We start from the raw sequence: 23323 nt of genomic DNA on the forward strand, positions 1-23323 counted from the left end.
GACAACATCATCCGCAAATAGAAGCAGCATAATATCAATTACATCCTGGGATACAAATATACCATGGGCACATTTGTCATACAATTCGTGTACTATCTCATTTATAAAGCAAATGAAAGGAATAGGGCTGAGGATACAGCCTTGACGAACACCACTGGAGGTAGTGAATGCCTGTGTTGGACAAGTTCCAATCTTAACAGAAGCTTTAACAAATGTATATACATATTTTCCAAAATCCGGAACATTTTGCCATGGCAACCCTTACTTAATAACTGATACAATAACCTTTTCCTGTCTACTTAATCAAATGCTTTTTCTTAAAATCCACAAAAAGCACAGTAAAAACGACCTTTCGGTTTAGACAAATATTAGACATAAAGCCTGCAAAATACGAATGTTATCAACTGTAGCATGATTCGGTCGCAATCCAGCTTGTGCTTCTGATAGTAAATCACATATCTATTCATATCCTTAAACGCCGTTTTATTATATATGTAAACAGTTTTCCAATACTGTCCAGTAGTGAAATGCCTCTGTAGTTTGATGGGTTGCTTCTTGATCCAGTCTTATATAAGGGAAGGATAACAGCCTGATACCATGCTTCACGGAATACACCAGTCTCAAATATTTTCTTAAAAAGTAGGATTAAATATGGAGTAAGGATTTCTGATGAAATCTTGTAAAATTCTGCTGGTATGCCGTCTTCTCCAGGGGACTTTCCTTTCTTAAAAGGTCACATGCAACGTAAAACACAACTTTGCAGATTCTGATACCTTTCGGTATGGACATACCGAAACAAATCGTCAAAAATGCAAATTCAACTTATAAAGTTGAAAGATAACGCGATGAAAAAAAACGCGCGAAATCGGAGTTCAAACGTTTCACTAATTTTCCCCAGACTTTTCTGGGGAAAACGGGTTTCAACAGCTGGGCTGCGCTCATAGCACGTGCGCAAGTAAATAGGTTCGCGCAGCTTGGAAGCGGGTTGTCGGGTGAATACTCGGTGAAGGCTTTGGTGTGAGCTACTTTTCTAATGTTTTGTTGATATCTCACAGGCGCGAGCTTTTTATATGTTATGACAGTAAATTAACTGTTTATATAATTTCATTTGTCTATTTCACCACACGTTCTTCTTACCGAGTCACTTTCTCAGTTCGATACTAAAAGCAATGTCATTATTTAGCGTTGACAGAATTTCTAACTGTGATATAGATATGTCGCTGTCACAGACAAAACTCAATGTCTTGTTTTATTGACACCTGTGTGTCTGCCTGCCTGTCTGCTAATGACAATATTCAATACACAGCTGCTATCACTGACCACATGCAATTTGAACTTAACACCAATCAGGCTATACACCATAAACAAAATGCATTGATTTATGGCCCGAGTTCGGTCTCTGTCACATTATGTAATTACACAGACAGGCAGGTGTGATACTTGAACACATGACATGTTATGATGTCTGTTGATTGCAAAATGTTATACACAAAAAATGAGCATGTATTTACAAAACCCAACATCTCTCTATATATATACACACAACGAGCCGTGAAGGCATCTGCAAATGAACCAGCCGTTACACTTGAGTGCACACCCACCCGCTCTGACTGGGTTCGGTATCACGGCTGCTTCGTTTCTTGGGAAGTAAACCGAAGTACACAATTTTGCACTTTCGATTTGCGATTGTACGCTTATAATTTTGTTTATATATTTTTTCGTAACCAGCAAGGTATATTATATGTCATGAATAAGTGATAATTGTGTTTTAATTATGTTTGATTTTTTGGTTGCATGTGACCTGATTTTAATTTTCTTCCTTTATTTCTTCCTCAGTGATTTTTTTACAGAGCAGATCATTCGTTTAGGTAGCAGAAGTACAATTATCACAGGAATGGCTTTGTGTAAACTGTTTGACTGTATGATCAAATTGTGTTTCCTCTCATTCCAACACAGGGTTTAGCAGTTCTTTAAAATATGAAACCATTCTTCAGGTGTAGCATCACCTTGATTGCTCCTTGGGTTCAATGCTTTTTAACAGTACCCCAAAAAGATTTACAGTCACCATATTTAGCCTCAAGCTTTATCTTGTCACTTAGACACACATTATATATACAGTTTTCTTCTGGTCACAACACTTCTTCAATTTCGATTTGGCAGATATATACTGTTGAAGATTAAAATCAGTCTTGTACTTTCTAAACAGGGTTATCATTTTATATTTTCCCTTCATTCATCTCGTAAAGTCAAACCATGTTGGTTGTTCAATGACGTGGTGCGCTAGTTAAATCAGTTACATTACAATAACAGAACAGAATAACATCTGAATAATTTCTTACATTTAAGCCATATTTACATATTCCCCCAACAGGGTTATAAAATGAGTTAACATTTGTTGCACTGTTGCATTTTTCAAAGACATCAGATAGTCATTTACTTCTGTTTCTAGTAAATTACATTTGGGTATTTTCGTTAAAGTGATCTGAGAATCGCAGGGGAGATAATCAACAAAATCATCAATCAGATAATCAAGCTCATTACCAGTACTTGAGTTAAAACCCACACCAAGGATAAACTTGGTTTGTTCGCCACAGTCAAATGTGATTTGCAATAAACGTCTCTCTAATGCATCAATTCCATTAAAATTTTACTTCCCTGTTCATATATATCGGTGATCCTTCAGGTTGGATGTACAGAAATCCACCAATAACGGGATCTGTAAATGTGCTTTTGGTTAAGCCTGAAGAACAGGCAGTTGTCCCATTGTGAATATATATTCTCAAACAATGTTGTAAACTGATGTTTTATGCATACACACATTCCCCCAGAATACCTACAACGCAGTGATAATCGCTTAGCACCACACACAGGTATATCGTAACAGGTAAATATGTTACCCAAAACAGATTGAGAATCAGAACACATGGTCTCTACCATGCAGAAAATATCAAGGTATTACTAGCAGTAATGGCTCTAATTACATATTTCTCTTTTCAAGAGCTATTCCGTAGCAAATATGCTGGAATAAACATCCTCATTGAGTTTTGATCACAAGGTGACTGTCTTCATAAATAAAATAGTTTTACATGTTCATGCTAGTTTTAGAATCCATCTGTGATACTCTAGTTATTTTACAGTCCTTCGATGACTGATTATTTAGCAACTTTAATTTATTGTTTATATAAAACATTTCTCGTCACTATATGGCTGAAATATTGCCGATGTGACGTTAAATATTAACTCACTCACACAAGGTGACTTGGAGGAAGTGACGGCATTCCAGTGATAGATGTGAGTCTAAACTTCTCCAATTAGGTCGCTAGTTCTTTAAATAGGACTCGTTGTTTTTCCTACAGGTCGTGTTTTAATGTCCGTCTCAGGAAAGTGGCCGCAGTAGTTGATACGCAAACGAAAACAGGAAACAATTTAACGAACAATTTAGTTTCTTGAATAATTTGTAGTTGTATTAGTCTTTTTGGGATGACAAGTATTTTAACCTTAATCCCAGCTCTTGTGTCTTCAAGGAGTCTCCAAATAAAAATAAACAATGAGAGCGAGTGAGTAATGTTTTACGCCGCCCGTATCAATATTGGAAAGAAATATCACGACTGGGTACACCAGAAATGGGCTTCACACATTGTACACGTGTTAATTATATGTTACATGTTTAGAGAAAGATGTAACGTAAACACAATCGCCTGCGCAAGTTATATTGTTTTTTAGATATACATGTATCGTTATTATCCTTGTTTAACTAATATTATATCCTCCTGTGCCAACAGGAAATTTGTGTAAAGAGCAGACTTGCTTGTACGGTGAACTGTCTTTCTGAATCACTACCAAATAGTGATGACGATAGGTATTACAGAAACGCCACCACTCAAAAGCTGAAATTACGTATTCTGTGAATATATACGACCTCACACAGTCGGCTTGACAAGAATAACAGTTTTTAAAAAGATGATATGGTAGCTGCTGACGACGAAACACTTCTGTGTTGATATATAGTCTTCAGAGGGACAACCCATTTACATATGAGTTCACTGATAGCGGAAGCAAGTAGTGGAGGGATGACGGAACTGCCAAGGCGTTTTCATATGCAGCACGTGGTCTGCCAGTTTAGCTGTTATACACAATAACAGATGTCCTGACCTGTGACAGTCACTTATATCCTGTTCGGTCTAGCAGGAACTGGTGCTCTGACTGCAGCTGACAGTTGCCTGCTTGCATATCTACGGGCAGCACACCTGTCAAGCAAGTCCAGCAGCACACCCGTGAAGCAAGCCCGGTAGCACACCCGTCAAGCAGCAAGGTAGGATGGGTTAACACTTGTGATCTTAACGAACTGGGGAACATCAGGTTTTTGTCGTGGTATGGAAACCATTGTAATATTAATTGAGATCCAATACCGAACTCATGGCTTGCTATATGGAGGAGAGAGGAAGTAAATTGTAAATCGCCACGTCCACTTATCAGTTCCCTGTTGATAAATAGGAGTTTGTTACGACGTGTTCCCTTCATAACACCAGCGTACATCACTGGCAAAGTTATATACGCAGTTCATTGTCTTTCCGGTACGTCTGTAGGATATGCCTGCTCGTTTTCCCAGTATTAATTACAATCTATTTCCCATCAATACCCAATAAACTGTTTATCTATTAAGCATCCTTAATCAATTTATGTAGTTTTATTGCATAAAATCACAAACGTTATGACCCTTCTATATTTTTTTCACAAAACATTTTGTACCTATCAGTATACACGGAAGTCATGTTTGTAGCCTGGTGCGGGACATGGTTGAAAACGATTTTTCAGTTTGTTTTACATGTCTTATCTAAAGGCTGGTGGGGTTTTCACACTGGCACTTGAGAATACATTACAAGTACATTTCCTTCATGTGTTTACGTGTTGTTTGTAGCACCATGTGTTCTTTGGCATGTCTTGCACTTGAGTAGATAACTCGAGATATACATATGTGTTTTAGGGTTAATATATATGTGCAAAAGATCTATCATTATTCTATTTTGCACATGCTGTATTGATAATTTGATTCTACGAAAATACATTTTTTATTGAAAACTGAATTGAAATCACATTTTTCACCACTGCCAACAAACTTTTGATTTGGGACGTATTGCTCAACAAATATTAATTGGGGTAATGTTCCCACCCCCACATAGACATCAAATAGATGGTCACTCACTGAATTGCTGTTCAGAGTAGCGTGAAGCCCATTTCTAGTGTCTTCCGGAATATTGCTAAAAGCGGCTTAAAACCAAACTCACTCACTCACTTGAAATCTCTGGCTTTACCACGATATTTTGAAACAATGAGTACTCGGAAACATGTTAGAAGTGAGTGAGTGAGTTTGGTTTTAAGCCGCTTTTAGCAATATTCCGGAAGACACTAGAAATGGGTTTCACACATTGTACCCATGTGGGGAATCGAACCCTGGCCTTCGGCGTGAAGAGCGAACGCTTTTACCACTAGGCATACCTATCGCCCCAAACATGTTAAAAACTTTCCGTAATATGCAACGTATTCGTGTTATTTTGATCTAATCGCAAAGGAAAGAAGCCGAGCCAGGATATTGAATTGATCACATATGTACTGAACTGAGGCCATACGGAAGTAATCCTGACACATTGTTACAATATCCTGCTCAAACATACCTCGTGAGTTAACGCGTGTTTATGCCGGTGTTTTAGTCACGTGATGCGGGAGAGTACCATCGAGAGTTATTGTAAACATGCATTAGATACTCACTGGGATAACCACAAATCAGGCCTTTAAGCTATGTCAACTTGGATAAGTGTCTTGGGCTTCAGCGTTATTCTCGGGATTAAAGGGGATGGGCTGCCAACAGAGTAACTACTACTGAACTAATCCATCCCTCATTCTTTCACCCTGCAATCTAAGTAAAAGTTTTCGGGTATCTTGTTATATCGGGGAACTATCTTCATGGCACGAACATCCAAGTCACATTCAGTCTGCACCAAAACCTCCCTATCAAATGTTGAATAAGTTGATATCATAATATGTTTTGTGATGAATGTTATATATGGAACTATCATTTTCAGCTGAGAGCTCCTTCGCAAACGCTGAACAAAATGCCTGTTCGGGGAGTTGCCATCGTCCTATTTCTTGCCTTGATCAACACGTGAGTGTGCTTTTTGGGTTGTTTTAAAACAAAATGGTAGTTTCGGATGATGAGATAGTGTCATCTGTCAGTGAGTGAGTGAGTGAGTGAGTGAGTGAGTGAGGTTTTAACGCCACCACGAACACTATTTCGGTTTCATCACGGCATGTAAGCTCAATGTTCAGGAAAACCCATTTACCACTTTGGTGACACTCACGATCAGGGTTATGGTCCTGACACAACAGGATTCGAACCTATGATCATTGTTGCCTGACATGCCTTGGGAAGGGAACTAACCTCTCTGCTTCTTTAAGCCATTTGATGTAAACCGGTCCATGTATACAGCCACAAGCACATGTAGTCATCCATCACTAACTGTTCATAGGATGTCTGAGACTTGTATCAAAACGAGGCTGGCGCCGAATGGTTACATGGAAGTTATATGAAATACAAATAGGTATAATAGTAGGCTGTTTTCATCTGAATATTTTACCATACAACCTTTCGTAACGCATTTCCTTTTACAAGGTCAAGGACAAAGCAGTTTTAATTAAAGTTGCAAGGAATATATTATGTTTGCACAAATTATTGTGCACGTGTGTTAATGAAAATTAAACAAATTAAACAATTGTATGTATAGATTTCTAGGTGTGTCAGTACCAAACATGTCTTCGTGAGTGTTACTAAATTAATACCAATTGAACAGTTGCGACTACGTTTATAGAAGTCCATGCAAAGATGTGGTATATATGTATCCTGGTCCACGTACTTACTCATACTCGGATGTATAAGTTGACATTTCCTCAGGTCAAAGCGATTTCCTTGTGCATTGTATAGTAACTAAACATGATACATTGCTATCGCTTGAACTATCGCATGGCTACAATATATGCTGTGCAAACAGAGTAGGGGATATTTTGTTTTTATGTGAGAATAATTGGACATACACCAATGTCTGGTAATGAAAAAGTACGTAGATGTTGTATGTGGCCAAAACATATCTAATCAAAACAAGCTGGGACAGCTCCTACAGTTGGTGGAATGCCGCATTCACCAGTATCACTTTCACTCAGTAATTGGTTTTTGAATTTGACAATTTGTTTCCTTCAGACGAAACACTCAAGATCCTTTTATCAGGAAGGTGAATGAGTACGTTTTTACGCCGTTTTTAGCAATATTCCAGCAATAGTACGGCGGGAGACACCAGAAATGGGCTTCACACATTTTACCCGTGTGGGGAATCGAACCTGGGTCTTCAGGGTGACGGGCGAACGCTTTAACCACTCGGCTACCCCACTGGCCCTTATACTGAATGAAGCAACAGCATTGATCAACGTTTGCAACGTACTGGACGTATACGTTCGATATACATGTTGCAGGTGGGCGCACTTGAGAATACTGTTGCCCAAACTCTGCGTGTTTCTCAGTCTGGCATCAGCACATTGTGGTCGGTGCTCAACTAACACATGATACTGCATAATGATATATCTAGCCTAGTACAGATTAGACAGAACGATGGCTTTAAGATCTCGGTACAAGCTGCCACTCAGATAGAGGAGCGGCTGCAATAGGCAGCGGGGGTACGTTTGAAGTTTGTGGACAGATGCACAGGGGCTTGTAAGGCTAAAAACTGTCATCAAGGATATATACTGTCACTAACGGGGTCTTGTGGCAGGTGATTTTAATGTTGACCATTTCAGTAATTATAAACAGCGGTTAGAGTGCTTACAATCAAGCTATGGACATATCTGAACCTACTCGGATAACAGTACACTCGCGCACACTGATAGATGAATTTTTGTTACTAATCATGATAATGTTTGTTATTCGGGTGTACTTGACCCTGTTTGTAGTGACCATTGTCCTGTGTTTGTTAGCCTTAAAGGATCCAAACCTTTTGACACAAGTTTCACAAGGGAGATATACAATTATTCACTACTTAACATAGACCATTTAAATTCATATTTAAACTGTACTTACTGACTGTACATACTATAACTGGGAAGCTCTACTTAACATTACTGATACTGATTTATTAGTTATGAGATTTAGTAAATGTATCTTAGATGTTATGGACAAATTTATTCCAAATAAAACTAAAACGGTTAGAAGTAAAGATAAGCCATGGATGAATGCCGAAATACGTAGTTTGATACGCCAGCGAAATCGTAAACACAAGCTTGCAAAACGACGTAATCTTCAATCAGATTGGGAAGCTTTTAGAAAATTATGGAATTGTGTTGTATCAACAGTCAGAAAGGCAAAGGCAAATCATTGTTTTTGAAATTAGACGGCATTATCAATGATCACTGTGATAATAAGACTTGGTGGCACTTAATAAAAACTTATTTGAATAAAAAACCTAAAATGACAAGTTTTTCACCGATCTCGCATCAAAATATAATTTATGATGATCCAATAACTATAGTAAACGTATTAAATGATTTTTTCATCGCCAAGGCCTCTGTTGAAGACCCGGAACGCTCTCCCCCCATTCCTAATATGATAAATGAAAAAACTGTTTATCCTCTATAGAATTAAACCTAGCAGATGTTAGAGATATTCTCCTTTCTCTCAACAATAGAAAGGCAATCGGACCTCATGGTATAGGGAATAGATTTCTGAAACTAAAGGCAAATAATTTGTCATATCCCCTCACGAAGATTTTCAACCAATCCTTTCAGACCTTTACCTTCCCTGAAATTTGGAAATATGCATAAGTAATTCCCATCCACAAGAAAGGTAATATTGATGACTGTAGTAACTGTAGACCTGTAGCACTGACAGGTTGTGTACCAAAAGTATTTGAACAATGTGTACATAAATATGTTTATAATTTCTTCAAAGACAACGATATAATAAGTGAGATGCAATCTGCTTTCATGCCTTGAGATTCGACTTGCTATCAGTTAACAGATTTATATGATTGTATTTCTAGTTCGCTTGATAAGGGTAAGGAGGTAAGGGCTGTATTCTGCGATACCAACAAAGCCTTTGATAAGGTATGGCATGAAGGACTTTTGAATAAATTACGTTCTGTTGGTATAGGTGGTAGGCTACTAAAATGGTTCGATAGTTATCTTCATAACAGAGTACAGAAAGTTATAAATGGATTTAATACAGAATATAAGCCTGTACTAGCAGGTGTCCCCCAGGGATCAGTGTTAGGACCACTGTTGTTTCTGATATACATTAATGATCTTGTAGACAGTATGGTATAGACTGTAATATTAGACTATTTGCTGATGATACGTCACTTTATGTTCTTAAACGACGATTTAGAAAGAATATCACAATGGGCTAAAAATTGGCAAGTTAAGTTTAATCCCGAAAAACCCCAAGAAAGTATACTTTTTAGCAAGAAACGTTTACCATGTTTAAAACCCCAGTTATCAGTGCAAGGTATCCCCATTAAAGAGGTAAACAAGCATAAACATTTAGGACTCGTCCTTCAATCATATTGAAATTGGACCTCACAAATAAATAGCATTATAGATAGGGTTTCACCGATGACAAACTGATTGAGAAGTTGTAAATATCGTTTATCAAGAAACACTCTTAAAATGATGTATAAATCTTTCATATTACCCTTGTTTGATTACTGCAGCCACATATAGGACAATTGTACAACGAATCATAAAAACAAGTTAGAAAAATTATAACTTGATGATTTGAGAACTATATGTGGGGCAACACGTGGTACAAGCCATAATAAACTGATCTCCGACCTCTAGCTGAAAAAAGACGTATACAAAAGTTAAACATTTTCATAAAATGATACATAATAAAGCACCTAGCTATTTATGTAATATGGTTCCAAAACCCGTATCTGCGAATATTTCCTATGATTTGAGAAATTCAACAAATTTACAAAACGTCCCTTCAAGAACAACCTTCTACAGAAACTTTTTACCAAGCACTGTAGAACTTTGGAACCTTTTACCAGATGATATTTAACAAATACAATCTCCTAAATCTTTCACAAATAAAATCTCACACAACCCAGGTATTAAATTTGCCTATTATCCAAATTTTGGAAGCAGATTCTGTCAAATTATGCACTGTAGACTTCGATTAGGATGTAGTGATCTTAACTCGCACAAAGTTAATCGTTTTATATCTAATGACCCATCTTGTTCTTGTGGTGCATTTTGTGAAGATAATTTACATTATTTCTTTCTGTGTCCAAATTGTGACAATTTAAGAAATGATATGCATTTATATAGAAATGGATACAATCTCAAATCGGTCCTATATGGAAATATTCAAGCATCAGAAATTGAAAATTTGCAAATTGTTAAATCTGTTCTTTGTTTTATCGAAAAATCTTCTCTATTTAAGTTTTAAGAAGTAATGTACTGAAACACAATGTAATACACTGTAAACGTACTGTAAATTATGTATTTCATTCATCAAATTTAACGTCACTTAATCATTTACCGTTGAAATGTCATACCTGTGTACAAAACCAATGCGGCTGTATTGGAGCGGCATTAAGATGAGCCTTTGCTTGTTTGCCAATCCTTTTCATTACTGATAATGAATAAAATTTGTTTAAATCATATCATTACTTGACTACTAGGCCAACGCGACCCAATGGTATCTGTAGACAAGATGCATGTTTACATATCAGTACTAGACGACTAGGTCAAAGTGACCCAATGGTATCTGTATACAAGGTACATGCTTACATATCATTACTAGACTACCAGGTCAATGTGACCCAGTGGTATCTGTATACAAGGTACATGTTTACATATCATTACTAGACTACTAGGTCAAAGTGACCCAATGGTATCTGTATACAAGGTACATGCTTACATATCATTACTAGACTATCAGGTCAATGTGTACCAGTGGTATCTGTATACAAGGTACATGTTTACATATCATTACTAGACTACCAGGTCAATGTGACCCAGTGGTATCTGTATACAAGGTACATGCTTACATATCATTACTAGACTACCAGGTCAATGTGTACCAGAGGTATCTGTATACAAGGTACATGCTTACATATCATTACTAGACTACCAGGTCAATGTGTACCAGAGGTATCTGTATACAAGGTACATGTTTACATATCATTACTAGACTACCAGGTCAATGTGACCCAGTGGTATCTGTATACAAGGTACATGTTTACATATCATTACTAGACTACCAGGTCAATGTGACCCAGTGGTATCTGTATACAAGGTACATGCTTACATATCATTACTAGACTACCAGGTCAATGTGTACCAGAGGTATCTGTATACAAGGTACATGCTTACATATCATTACTAGACTACCAGGTCAATGTGACCCAGTGGTATCTGTATACAAGGTACATGTTTACATATCATTACTAGACGACTAGGTCAATGTGACCCAGAGGTATCTGTATACAAGGTACATGTTTACATATCATTACTAGACTACCAGGTCAATGTGACCCAGTGGTATCTGTATACAAGGTACATGTTTACATATCATTACTAGACTACAAGGTCAATGTGTACCAGTGGTATCTGTATACAAGGTACATGTTTACACATCATTACTAGACTACAAATCAGGTCAATGTGTGACCCAGTGGTATCTGTATACAAGGTACATGTTTACATATCATTACTAGACTACCAGGTCAATGTGACCCAGTGGTATCTGTATACAAGGTACATGTTTACATATCATTACTAGACGACTAGGTCAATGTGACCCAGTGGTATCTGTATACAAGGTACATGTTTACATATCATTACTAGACGACTAGGTCAATGTGACCCAGTGGTATCTGTATACAAGGTACAGCACGTTATCTGAGCTCACAGTTTTGCTTGATTTAAGGAATTTACAACGGCTTCTAGTCTTTGGAAACCGGACAGTTGATGAATAAGGCTACCAAGAACACATTTTTGCATTTGAAGAAGAAAATAGTTGTCGAACAATGCTGATTTTGACCGTAATAATATTGGAACTTTGCATAGTTTCTAACATCAAGACAGTGACACTCTATTGTTCACCAATCAGTGAGCCAAGCCGGCTCTCCAGCTGCTTGACAATGGACGTAAGCCAGCTAACCTACAGTAGAGACCAGCTTCTGTGTATTCACAAGCTCCAATCAAAAAGACAATGGCTTGACCCTGAGTTATTTCATCACATCAGAGAATTGGGCATAAGTAATACAAAGCCTGTGAGGAGAGGGAAACGAGGTGGCTGTAAAAAGCAAAGACCAATCAAGATTCAGACTGGAGTGTGTGGTACCAACCCAATGGAACAATGCAAATCTCAATGCAATGTTGAGAATCTGATCTTTGTCTCAACTGAGACAAAAACTAACAATGTTAAAGTGTGCTTATGGAATGCCCAATCAGTCAAAAACAAGACAATTGAAATTAGTGACTACATTCTTGATTGTGATATTGACATTCTATTTCTTACGGAAACATGGTTGTCAGTGAGTGGGGATGAAGCTAAATGTTCTGAAATGACACCAAGTGGGTACAAAATGCATCAGGTACCAAGAATGAACAGAAGAGGCGGAGGGGTAGCATGTATATATAAACAGGACTTGCATGTTGGACTCTTTAAACTCTCAGGTGACTTTTCTACATTTGAACACATGTCAGTTGTAATTACTTGCGGGAAAAAAACTATAAAAGCAGTTTGCATTTACAGACCTCCACCCTCTAAGAGCAATAACCTATCCAATTCGTCTTTTTCATCAGAAATTGCCACATTGTGTTCAACTCTTGATGTCAAACGAGGATCCTGTCTCATAATTGGAGATTTCAATGTCCATCATAACTCAATGGATAATCCGCTGACCAAACGCATTTCAAGGACACTTGCAACGCATGATCTGAAACAGTATGTTGCGGAGGCTACACATCGATTAGGTCATGTTATTGACTGGGTAATTGCAAAAGATGACGGTTTGATCCACGGAATACAAGTGGAAGACAGGCAGATGTCTGATCATTTCACGGTGATGTTCTATCTAAATTTTGATAGACCAGTACCTGAAAAGAAAACAGTTCTGGTTCGTAACATCAAAAAGATTGACATTCAGAAACTCAAAGAAGATCTTCTAGAATCTGCTCTTTTTAAAGAAATTACGGAAGACGTGGATGAGCTACTCGACATGTTCAATTCCTCACTATCTGAGGTTTTAGATAGACATGCTCCAGTCAAGCTTAAACAGGTCCGACCTCAAGATTCTTCTCCCTGGTACACGTCTGTTGTGCTACTGGCCAAGAGAGGTAGACGCATTGCTGAGCGTCGTTGGAGAAAATCACGTTTGGAAATTCACCGTCAAATATACAAACTTGCTCGAAATGACGTCAACAAATGCATACGGAAAGCCAGATCTGATTACTTCAATGCAGAAATCACATCTAATGCTGATAATCCTAAACGCCTGTTTTGCACCCTCAATAAACTCCTTGGGAAGAATTCTGACGTAGTTCTGCCACAGGGAGACGATGTTGCTCTGGCAAATGATTTCCAAAATTACTTCTCTGAAAAAAATCACAAGACTTCGTCATAAGTTGGGTAGTCTCTGCGATGATGTCTCTTATAAAGAGTTCCAAGGACAACGCTTAACATCTTTCACACATGTGTCTGAAAATGACATTATGAAAATCATAACATCATCAAAACCAACATCATGTGAGGCAGATCCACTCTCAACCAAGTTCTTGCTGAAAGTACTAGACACCATTCTGCCTGTTATCACCAGGATTGTCAACCTCAGTCTCTCATCTGGAATAGTGCCCAAGTGCTTTAAACAGGCAGTAATTAAACCTTTGATAAAGAAGCCATCATTGGAACCTGAAAACCTCAGCAGTTACCGACCAGTTTCTAATCTTTCGTTTCTTTCTAAAGTCCTTGAAAAAGTTGTCAAAAGTCAGATGCTTGGGCATTTACAGAACTTCGATCTGATTGATAAGTATCAATCTGCCTACAGGACTGCACATAGCACCGAAACAGCTCTAAATGGTGTTCTGGACAACATCAAGATGTCCGTAGATGACGGAAATATTGCCCTGCTCGTTCTTTTAGACCTCTCAGCTGCCTTTGATACTATCGACCATGCAACATTGTTATCAAGGCTACAGATCGAATATGGACTAAACGGCACAGTCCTAAAATGGTTTTCATCATATCTAGAAGATCGTGTACAGTCTGTTCAAATTAACAGGGCACTGTCAGACAGACATGTCCTTGAATGTGGAGTGCCACAAGGCTCAGTTTTAGGACCAATACTGTACACTATGTACACCAAACCTCTGGGACAACTGATCTCTGATCATTGCATTGGGCGGCACTTTTATGCTGATGACTCCCAATTGGTGGATAGCTTTAAACCAAGTCCAGACAGTCAGCAGAAGGCCAAGGATAACATGGAGTCGTGTCTCAATGATGTCAAGTCATGGATGACAAACAACAAACTGGTCTTAAACGATAGTAAAACAGAAGCCATCATTATTGCCCCACGTCAAAGACAGCAGAAGTGTCAGCTTTCTTCCATTTCCATTGGACAATCCTCAATCCCTTTCTCTCCCTCTGTAAGAAATCTTGGTGTTTATTTGGACTCAAATTTGTCTATGAAAAGTCATATCAACCACCTATGCAAAATATGTCACTTCCATCTCCGAAATATTGGTTCCATACGCAACATCTTAACCATGGAAGCAACGGCCACCCTCGTTCGATCTCTAGTTCTATCACGCTTGGACTACTGTAATAGTTTACTAATTGGTATCTCTGATGAACAATTACAGCGCCTCCAGAAAATACAGAATCAGGCTGCTCGCATCGTCACAAGGACAAAGCTATGTTCTCATATTACGCCAGCTCTCAATTCTCTTCACTGGCTCCGGATCCGCGAGAGGATTGAATTTAAACTGCTCTCCCTTGTTTATCAGTCTGTTTATAGCATTGGTCCAGCATACCTCCATGATTTGATAACACTGTACAAACCTGACAGATCTCTCCGCTCCAGCGATCAACTCTTGCTAGTTGTTCCTGTGTGCAAACTTAAAACCTTTGGTGCAAATTCATTTTCTCATGCTGCTGCCACTCTCTGGAACTCTCTACCATCGGATCTTAAAACCTCTCCATCACTCCGAGTCTTTAAGTCCAAGCTCAAAACTCACCTCTTCAAGAAATATCTATGACGTCAACTTTCCTGTACATAGAACCTGTATATATGTTATGCGCTTAGAGCATGTCCCTGGGTGATGTGGATGAGGCGCTATAAAAGTACTCTTATTATATCATTACTAGACTACCAGGTCAATGTGTACCAGTGGTATCTGTATACAAGGTACATGCTTACATATCATTACTAGACTACTAGGTCAATGTGTACCAGAGGTATCTGTATACAAGGTACATGTTTACACATCATTACTAGACTACCAGGTCAATGTGACCCAGTGGTATCTGTATACAAGGTACGTGCTTGTATCATTACAGGGCCATCAGTTGGGACAGGAAGTGGACGTATTTCGTCTTTGCGCAACAATGGCCACCATCTTTTTGCAATGATCCATCACAAATGAACGTACGTTTGCTGTAATTGTTTATTTTTTGTAAATTGATTTGTGAGTGTATATGGTCCCAAGAGTAACAGCCTATTAACATCTGTTTGATTGGCATTTTAGAAGTTGGTGAGTAATAAGAAAGTAAGATTCTTTATGGATAACAACTTCTTTAGTCTATATGATGCGACGTTTCGGTATGGATTCTTATACCGTTGTCAAGCAAGAGTGAGGTACTTCATCAACAGGGATTAAGTAATAACAACATGGTCTGATATTGCTGATTTTCGGTCTGATTTAGTGGTAGATGATAGGTGTTCTCTGATTCTGATATTTATGGACCGGGAGGTTTCACCTACATAGGCCTCGCCACAGTCACAGTTGACTTTGTAGACAGCACCTTTGGGTTGATGTTGTTTTGGGGTGTTCCTGCCAATAGCTTTCAGTAGGGTTATCAGTGGTGTAGAGCTGGTAAAGTAGGTGTCGATGCCTGCTTGTCGCTTCAGGAGACGCTGATGTGGTGGGAGGTCTTCCCTATGAAGGGGAGAGAGATACGAAATCAGTAATATCAGACCACATCATCAACTGTCCCAATCACAACATCATTTGGGACAATGTAGAGATATTGTCGAAAAAACACCCGGACTTCGCCAAAAGAAATCTTCAAATCCGGAGACACAAGCCCTCAATCAACAGAGACCAGGGATATCTCATCCCATCTGCATACACTGAACTGATAAAAAACAACAGATTAGAGCACCCCAGCTATCATTGCTAATTAAACTTATCAGCCATGTATATTTTGTTTCTGCTTCAAGCACCATTGGCTTCCTCTTATTGTCACTACATTATTACCACCGTGCCTTGTTGTTGTTTTTAATCCCCTTGATTCATACCTACATGCTGTTATTACTTAACCCCTGTTGATGTGTATAAGGCCGTTCTGTGCTGTAGTACTTCACTCTTGCTTGACAACGGTATAAGAATCCATAACGAAACGTCGCAACATATATAATAAAGCAGTTGTTATCCATAAAGAATCTTACTTTCCTATTAGCCTTTTTACATGTGTGATATATGGTAGGTAGTACTGCCGGGACACTGACATTAGGTTATGCTTTCGTCATTCATTGATACCTGCACGGAATTACTTCCGTAGCCAAATACATCAGTATCGTTTTTTATTTCCTGACATTATGGCAGGCCCGCTATCAGAACCTGTGATCAGTAGTCTCCAGGGGAAGTTAATGAGTTAATTCTGAATGAAGCCTTATGCTACAATTCACTATTGTCGGGACAGGTGCGTTACTTGTAAGTGACTTTTGAGAACGTGATTAGTGTAGCGCATTGTGGATGCAAACTATTGCATTGTGTTGTCCTGCAGCAGACAACAGGGGGAATTGCTGTTTTAACTTTAATTACAATCTTATCGTACAAAGTACCGCATATTGTGAATTGATTACTTGACGGTGGATCAGTAACAATTACCGCCAATTGATAGCTGAACCAGCTGGTTGCACTTCCAGACAAGAGGTAGAGTTCATGAATATTTGGTCGAGGTTTATTAGGGGTTTCTCCGAAATACGGTGCACGTGCTCTGCGTATTTGTATCGAGTTGGGACATGATCTACCTCTCCTCAAGTGTCACAATGTATTTTTCAGCACAAGTGCAAAGGCCTTCCCAAACCAGTGAAAACATGGACGGTGCACGGCCTGTGGTAAGTGCTTGAACTTCCCCACCAAACACTGTCACATCACACCAGATATAATTATTTGTTAACCAATACTTATTGCTGAATAATAGTCCAACCAACACAATTTGTGTTTAAACTGATTACAAGTTCACTAAAACGCACAACATGTTCATGTTGACTAAAGGGGAGCTGGGGTGGCCTGGTGGTTGAAGCGTTATGTTGAAGACCCGAGTTCGTTTCTCTATATAATAACATCGGGGTATAGAAGTCTTGGTGGTTAGTCTAGAGGTTAAAGCATTCTCTCGTCACGCCGAAGGTTCGTACCTGTCTTGGGTACAATTTATGAGGTCTATGTGTGGTGTCTCCCACCGTCATGTAGCTTGAATACGCCCAACACGCGTAAAATCCATCTCACACATTCTCTCACAGCGTAAGTTTTCTCGCTCGTTATGGTTTTGGACTACGATGTAGCACTAGCTTAGGGTTGATTCCCCACACGGGTACAAATGTGAAGTCCTTCAGCCGTGTTCCTGGGATATTGCTAGAAGCAGTTTCAAACTCATTTTACGTACTCAGTATGATTTATAATAATATATTTATTAAGGAAACACATATTTATACATGCAGGTATTGGAATACAACTAAAGAAAACGGGAATAGTCCATTCCTCCTTAGGGAAGGTAGCCGTTAACACAGCCCAGACAGACTTCAATAAACCTGTGATGATCATATGACGCAGTCTGAAAGTTTGAAATACAAATGTTTACAACTAGTTTATCGATTGTTATGAAATACATAAAATAAAAAAAATAATAGTTTTCTTTCTCATCCTGTTGTAGGCCAAACCGAGGCGATGTAAGCGTTGAAAACTGCAACGACAGTTGGCATTTTAAATGGGACAAGGTCAAGGTATTGTGTGATAATATTTTTTCCAATGTGCTATTTTTGAACTGCTCCCTGGTCAGATATACCACCGAATGTGACATGTATGAAAGTGAATAAAATAACTTATTTCTATGTGTTTTATAGTTTGCGTCTTCACTATTTCAGTCTCTCCAGAAACAACTTGAGGCAAGCTGGCCCAACCTTCTTGAGGACACACGACCCAAAGGGCTGTGGTTGGTGATACGAGTACTTGTCTTTTTACGTTAAATATGACAATGCTATTTTAGTTACAACGTGAACAGTTTTACATATTTGCAACAACTAAAGAAAACAGAATCTTATTATGATCTTGTGGCCTTTCAGTGTGCAATACAACTAACCCTTACTCCTGTAACACGCCAGTCATGAGTTAATCTGGGAATGTGTTGTCTCAGGATTGGTATCCGGATAAAGGAAGTTGGCTTCACGTTTAACATTGTACTCTGTACGTGTACATATGCTTCTTATAGGTCATTGGTGATACGTCTAACATTGTACTCTGTATGTCAACACATGTTTCTTATAGGGTCACCAGACCATTGGTGATACGTCTATCATTGTATGTCAACACATGCTTGTTATAGGGTCACCGGACAATTGGTGATACATCTAACATTGTATGTCAACACATGCTTGTTTTAAGGTCACCAGACCATTAGTGTGTTTCCGATGCAACGCCCATAGGTTGTATAACTTCCGGGAGCTGAGGTTTTACTAAACTGCACACCGATCAATTGTACAGACACATTACAATGATAAAACGCAGTATTTATTCAGTTACCACAGTGACCGACCTATGGTACTGTGAAACATCTAACTATAGGTACTGACCGACCATCTGTACTCCGGTACGCCCATACAATGTACATGCACCGTATGTATTCACTGCGTTTCAGGGAACATGAATGGACAGCCCACGGTACATGCGCAGCAAGCCTGGAAGCCACGAACAATGAGTTTCGCTACTTTCAAAAGGCTCTGAGTCTCAACAGTGTAACTGCATTGAATCCCGAAAAGTGAGTTGTTTTGCATTAAACACTATTACAAATTGCCCTGTCTCACGATACACTACGTGTAATCTGTGACTTTGTGAACGCTGATCATTCTCTCACTACACCGACCTCTGATATTGTGATGTGAGTAGTCATATATGTTCGATCTAGGCGTCTCCATCTTAACACCCAAACCTGCCCACTAGGAATTTGCCAATAGGTTAGCATATTTCCAACGGTTAACTTTAGCTCACTGACAATAGAAAATTCGAAATAACTGTAAAGGAAATGACTCACGAATGACTGATGAACTGTGTCCTCGTTGAATGTTCTGGGAAGGGTGTTCTGGGATACATGTTGTTTGCCAACCTGGCGGTCGACCAAATGATACAAATACAAGGCCTGATCGACTGTATACTGTATGTGTGAGTTGGATACCGGATAATCAATAGTAAAGTTCGACATGGTATCTCAGTTAGCCCGTGTAGGTATAAGCACACAGACATCCAAAGCAGACAGACAGACAGACAATTCACACTACACCTCACCTCACACATGGTATAAGGTTTTGTATGCATTTTGACAGGGCGCTTGAGAAGGCTGGAATCACGCCATCATGTACGAAAGCATACTCCGTGAGTACATTGTTTACAACAGGGCGATCTACTTCTAAACGTATTCCCACTACATCAAAGCAGGTTTTTAACACGCCCATGACTCCATCTGTGCTGGCCCAGCTCGTATGTCTCAATCCCCGTGCAAGACTACGCTGATTCTCGGCTATGTGTGTCCATATGTTCCCACATGTACACTGCATGTGTGTATGTGTTCATTTGTACATGCATGTTTGTGTTCATTGTACATGCATGTATGTAATTATTTGTACATGCATGTAAGTGTTCATTTGTACATGTGTGTATGTGTTCATTTATACATGTGTGTATGTGTTCATTTGTACATGCGTGTTTGTGTTCATTTGTACATACATATTTGTCTTCATTGTACATGTATGTATGTGTTCATTTGTACATGCATGTTTGTGTTCATTTGTACATGCATGTATGTGTTCATTTGTACATGCATGTGTTCATTTGTACATGCATGTTTGTGTTCTTTTGTACATGCATGTTTGTGTTCATTGTACATGCATGTATGTAATTATTTGTACATGCATGTAAGTGTTCATTTGTACATGTGTGTATGTGTTCATTTATACATGTGTGTATGTGTTCATTTGTACATGCGTGTTTGTGTTCATTTGTACATACATATTTGTCTTCATTGTACATGTATGTATGTGTTCATTTGTACATGCATGTTTGTGTTCATTTGTACATGCATGTATATGTTCATTTGTACATGCATGTTTGTGTTCTTTTGTACATGCATGTTTGTGTTCATTTTTACATGCATGTTTGTGTTCATTTGTACATGTGTGCTTGTGTTCATTTGTACATGCGTGTTTACAAATGTCGTACTAGTGCTTCATCTGGTGAGGTAGCCTAGTGGTTAAGGACCCGGGTTCGATTCCCCACTTGGGTACAATGTGTGAAGCCCATTTCTGGTGTCCCCCGCCGTGATGTTGCTGGAATATTGCTAAAAGCGGCGAAAAACCATACTCAATGACTCACTCATCTGGAAATGCATGTTTGAAAGATTCGTTATTCTGCTTCATATGGACATGCCCGTGCATCTATGTATACCTGTTCCTGTGCTTCATGTTTATTAATTGCGACGCTGTGCTGTATTATACATGTTGGTATGATTCTGTTGTTCATTTACATATTATGTATGTCAGTCTCCTCCATGTGCTTTATATGGAAATGCTTGTTTACATGCCTCGTCCCTGAGATTTTTACTCTACACATTTATCAATCCCGTCCCTGTGCTTCATTAGGGCATGGTACGCGCGAAGTTTCTTCTACTGGTCGTAAGAGAAGACGTAATGGTTTGGGTGGTCAGGTCAGGTGGTCAGTTTGGGTTAATAGCGTCTCACCTTTAGAGATCTTCAACAACCCATGCTTGTCGTAAGAGGCAACTAACGGAATAGGGTGGTCAGGCTCGCTGACTTGGTTGACACATGTCATCGTAGCCAAATTGAAAGATCGATGTTCATGCTGTTGATCACTGGATTGTTTGATCCAGACTCGATTTTTAACACACCGCCGCAATATAGTTGGAATATTGCTGAGTGCGGCGTTAAACAACAAACCAACCAATTCATTAGGGCGGGCGTTTTTGTGTTCATTCAGTTTGAGCGGGTGGTTCATTATCGACCATGTGCTTTACAATGGCCCTAACTCTCCTTTAGAAGTTACGCTTATTCAGATCAAAATATTACATTCCAGATTAATGTTTCCGACGTCAGTGGCACTTGTGTGTAGTGTAGAATAACATAGTCATGATGTTCTTCATAGCTTGTTTCACTTTACAGGTCAATGCCATACAAAAGGCTCTCATGGAGTACTTCCGGTTGGACAGTCCCCTGAAGATAATATGTGCAAGGCAGAGACACGTAATATTTACTGAGAGAATTATCTGCCAAAACAGATTCCATTGATCGTAAAAGTCAAACCTGAGACCATCGTCGGTCAGAGCACTGCACAATAGGTCTGATCTTGAGAATCACTTAAAAATAGGAAATATTTACAGACAGTGAATGTGGTTTTACGCCGCTTTTAGCAATATTCCAACAATATCACGGACGCCAGAAATGGGCTTCACACATTGTACCCATATGGGGAATCGAACCCGAGCTTCGGCGTGACCAGAGGACGCTTTAATCACTAGACTACCCCACCGCCCTTATTTACAAACAGTTATAATGAGCTGCAGTATTTCAGCTTTAATCTGGCAGAAGTAACCAGTGATGGGCTCCACTTAATTTACCAATTATGGCTCTCATACATGGACCTATTATGTGTGATCTGATCAGCGAACACTCCAACAATATCACGTCAGGGTACACGAGAAATAGGCTTCACACATTGTACCCATGTGAGGAATCGAACCGGGCCTTCGGCGTGACGAGCGAACGCTTTAGCCACTAGGCCACCCTAGGTTATCCATATAACGACACTAAATGTAGAGGGTAAGACGAAATTGGGATAACGCTGTTTCCAATTTTGGATAACAATTTTTATGTTCAAGCTGATTTTCTGTATGTCAAAACAAGAAAAAATAGCATTTGCAAATGGTACACTCTTAGTCACAGACTTTCTACTATGTAGGTTATCATTCAAAATTAGTAAAATCTGCATTGCATCTTCGCTGATATAGTCGTATTTAGTATAAGGTCTTCTATATTTACAAAAGGTATTCCAAACGTTATCGTGTTTCCAATGCATTTTCAAAATATATATCGTTTCTATATCCCTTGCAGGGTCGCACTATGTTGAAGGAGATTCACATGGCGTTGTCCAAAACGTTCAACGTGACAAGAATGCCTGGCCATTCCACAAGCTGCTGCACGCCCGCCGACGAAATCTACATCTTCCCAATCAGCGACATGCATTGTTTTCAGTAGAGGCTGTTTGTTTAAAAACAACTGCGTTAAAATAGATAGACAGACAGATATAGTTTATTAAAATGTCATGTGAACGATTACATGAAATACAATACACAATAGAAGCAATAAAATATTCATTCACCCAGCCAATAAGGCTTATGAGTCACTATGTACTATTTAAAAACTATGTACATTTCGTTTTAGAATAAGATATAAGAAATAGTTAAACGGATAATAAATTTTACAGGAATAACAGTCGTCTTCTAAGCATGTTATTCACAGTAGATGATAAAATTAGCAGGCCTGACGACATTAAAATACTTAATAAGCGCACATTGTTGTCATAATTTAAAACTTCATTATAAACTAATATCTAAGATCCTGATAAAAATAACAATCCAAAAGAGGTGAGGTGAGGTGAAATGGGGTTTAACGTCGTGCTTGAGAATATTTCGCTCATATGACGACGTGCATGCGTGTGTATGTGTATGTGCGGCTGCTTGTACTAGCCCAGACTTAAGCTGGTTTTATAG

General features: G+C 38.8%; 1 protein-coding gene across 1 annotated transcript; it reads left to right on the forward strand.

Annotated features, from left to right (window-relative positions):
* The first annotated feature begins 4115 nt into the window (after window positions 1–4115).
* LOC124255276 (ribonuclease Oy-like) lies at window positions 4116–23123 on the forward strand. Its single transcript, XM_046689146.1, has 10 exons — window positions 4116–4312; window positions 6081–6160; window positions 15608–15695; window positions 17335–17390; window positions 18206–18275; window positions 18417–18484; window positions 19187–19306; window positions 19869–19917; window positions 21717–21797; window positions 22665–23123. Exons 2-10 carry the CDS (start codon window positions 6111–6113, stop codon window positions 22806–22808), a joined length of 726 nt encoding a protein of 241 aa, XP_046545102.1. The 5' UTR covers window positions 4116–4312; window positions 6081–6110; the 3' UTR covers window positions 22809–23123.
* The last annotated feature ends 200 nt before the right edge of the window (window positions 23124–23323 follow it).

The sequence above is a fragment of the Haliotis rubra genome, unplaced genomic scaffold (assembly GCF_003918875.1).
Source record: "Haliotis rubra isolate DU_JTF1 unplaced genomic scaffold, ASM391887v1 Scf6, whole genome shotgun sequence".
Taxonomy (NCBI): Eukaryota; Metazoa; Mollusca; class Gastropoda; order Lepetellida; family Haliotidae; genus Haliotis; species Haliotis rubra.

Excerpts from the sequence above, each read along its gene's own strand:
- LOC124255276 (XM_046689146.1), top strand. The coding sequence starts at position 6,111 with ATGCCTGTTCGGGGAGTTGCCATCGTCCTATTTCTTGCCTTGATCAAC. Across the intron at positions 18,485-19,186 it reads ACACGACCCAAAGGGCTGTG|GGAACATGAATGGACAGCCC; the intron begins GTTGGTGATACG and ends ACTGCGTTTCAG. Across the intron at positions 21,798-22,664 it reads TATGTGCAAGGCAGAGACAC|GGTCGCACTATGTTGAAGGA; the intron begins GTAATATTTACT and ends TATCCCTTGCAG.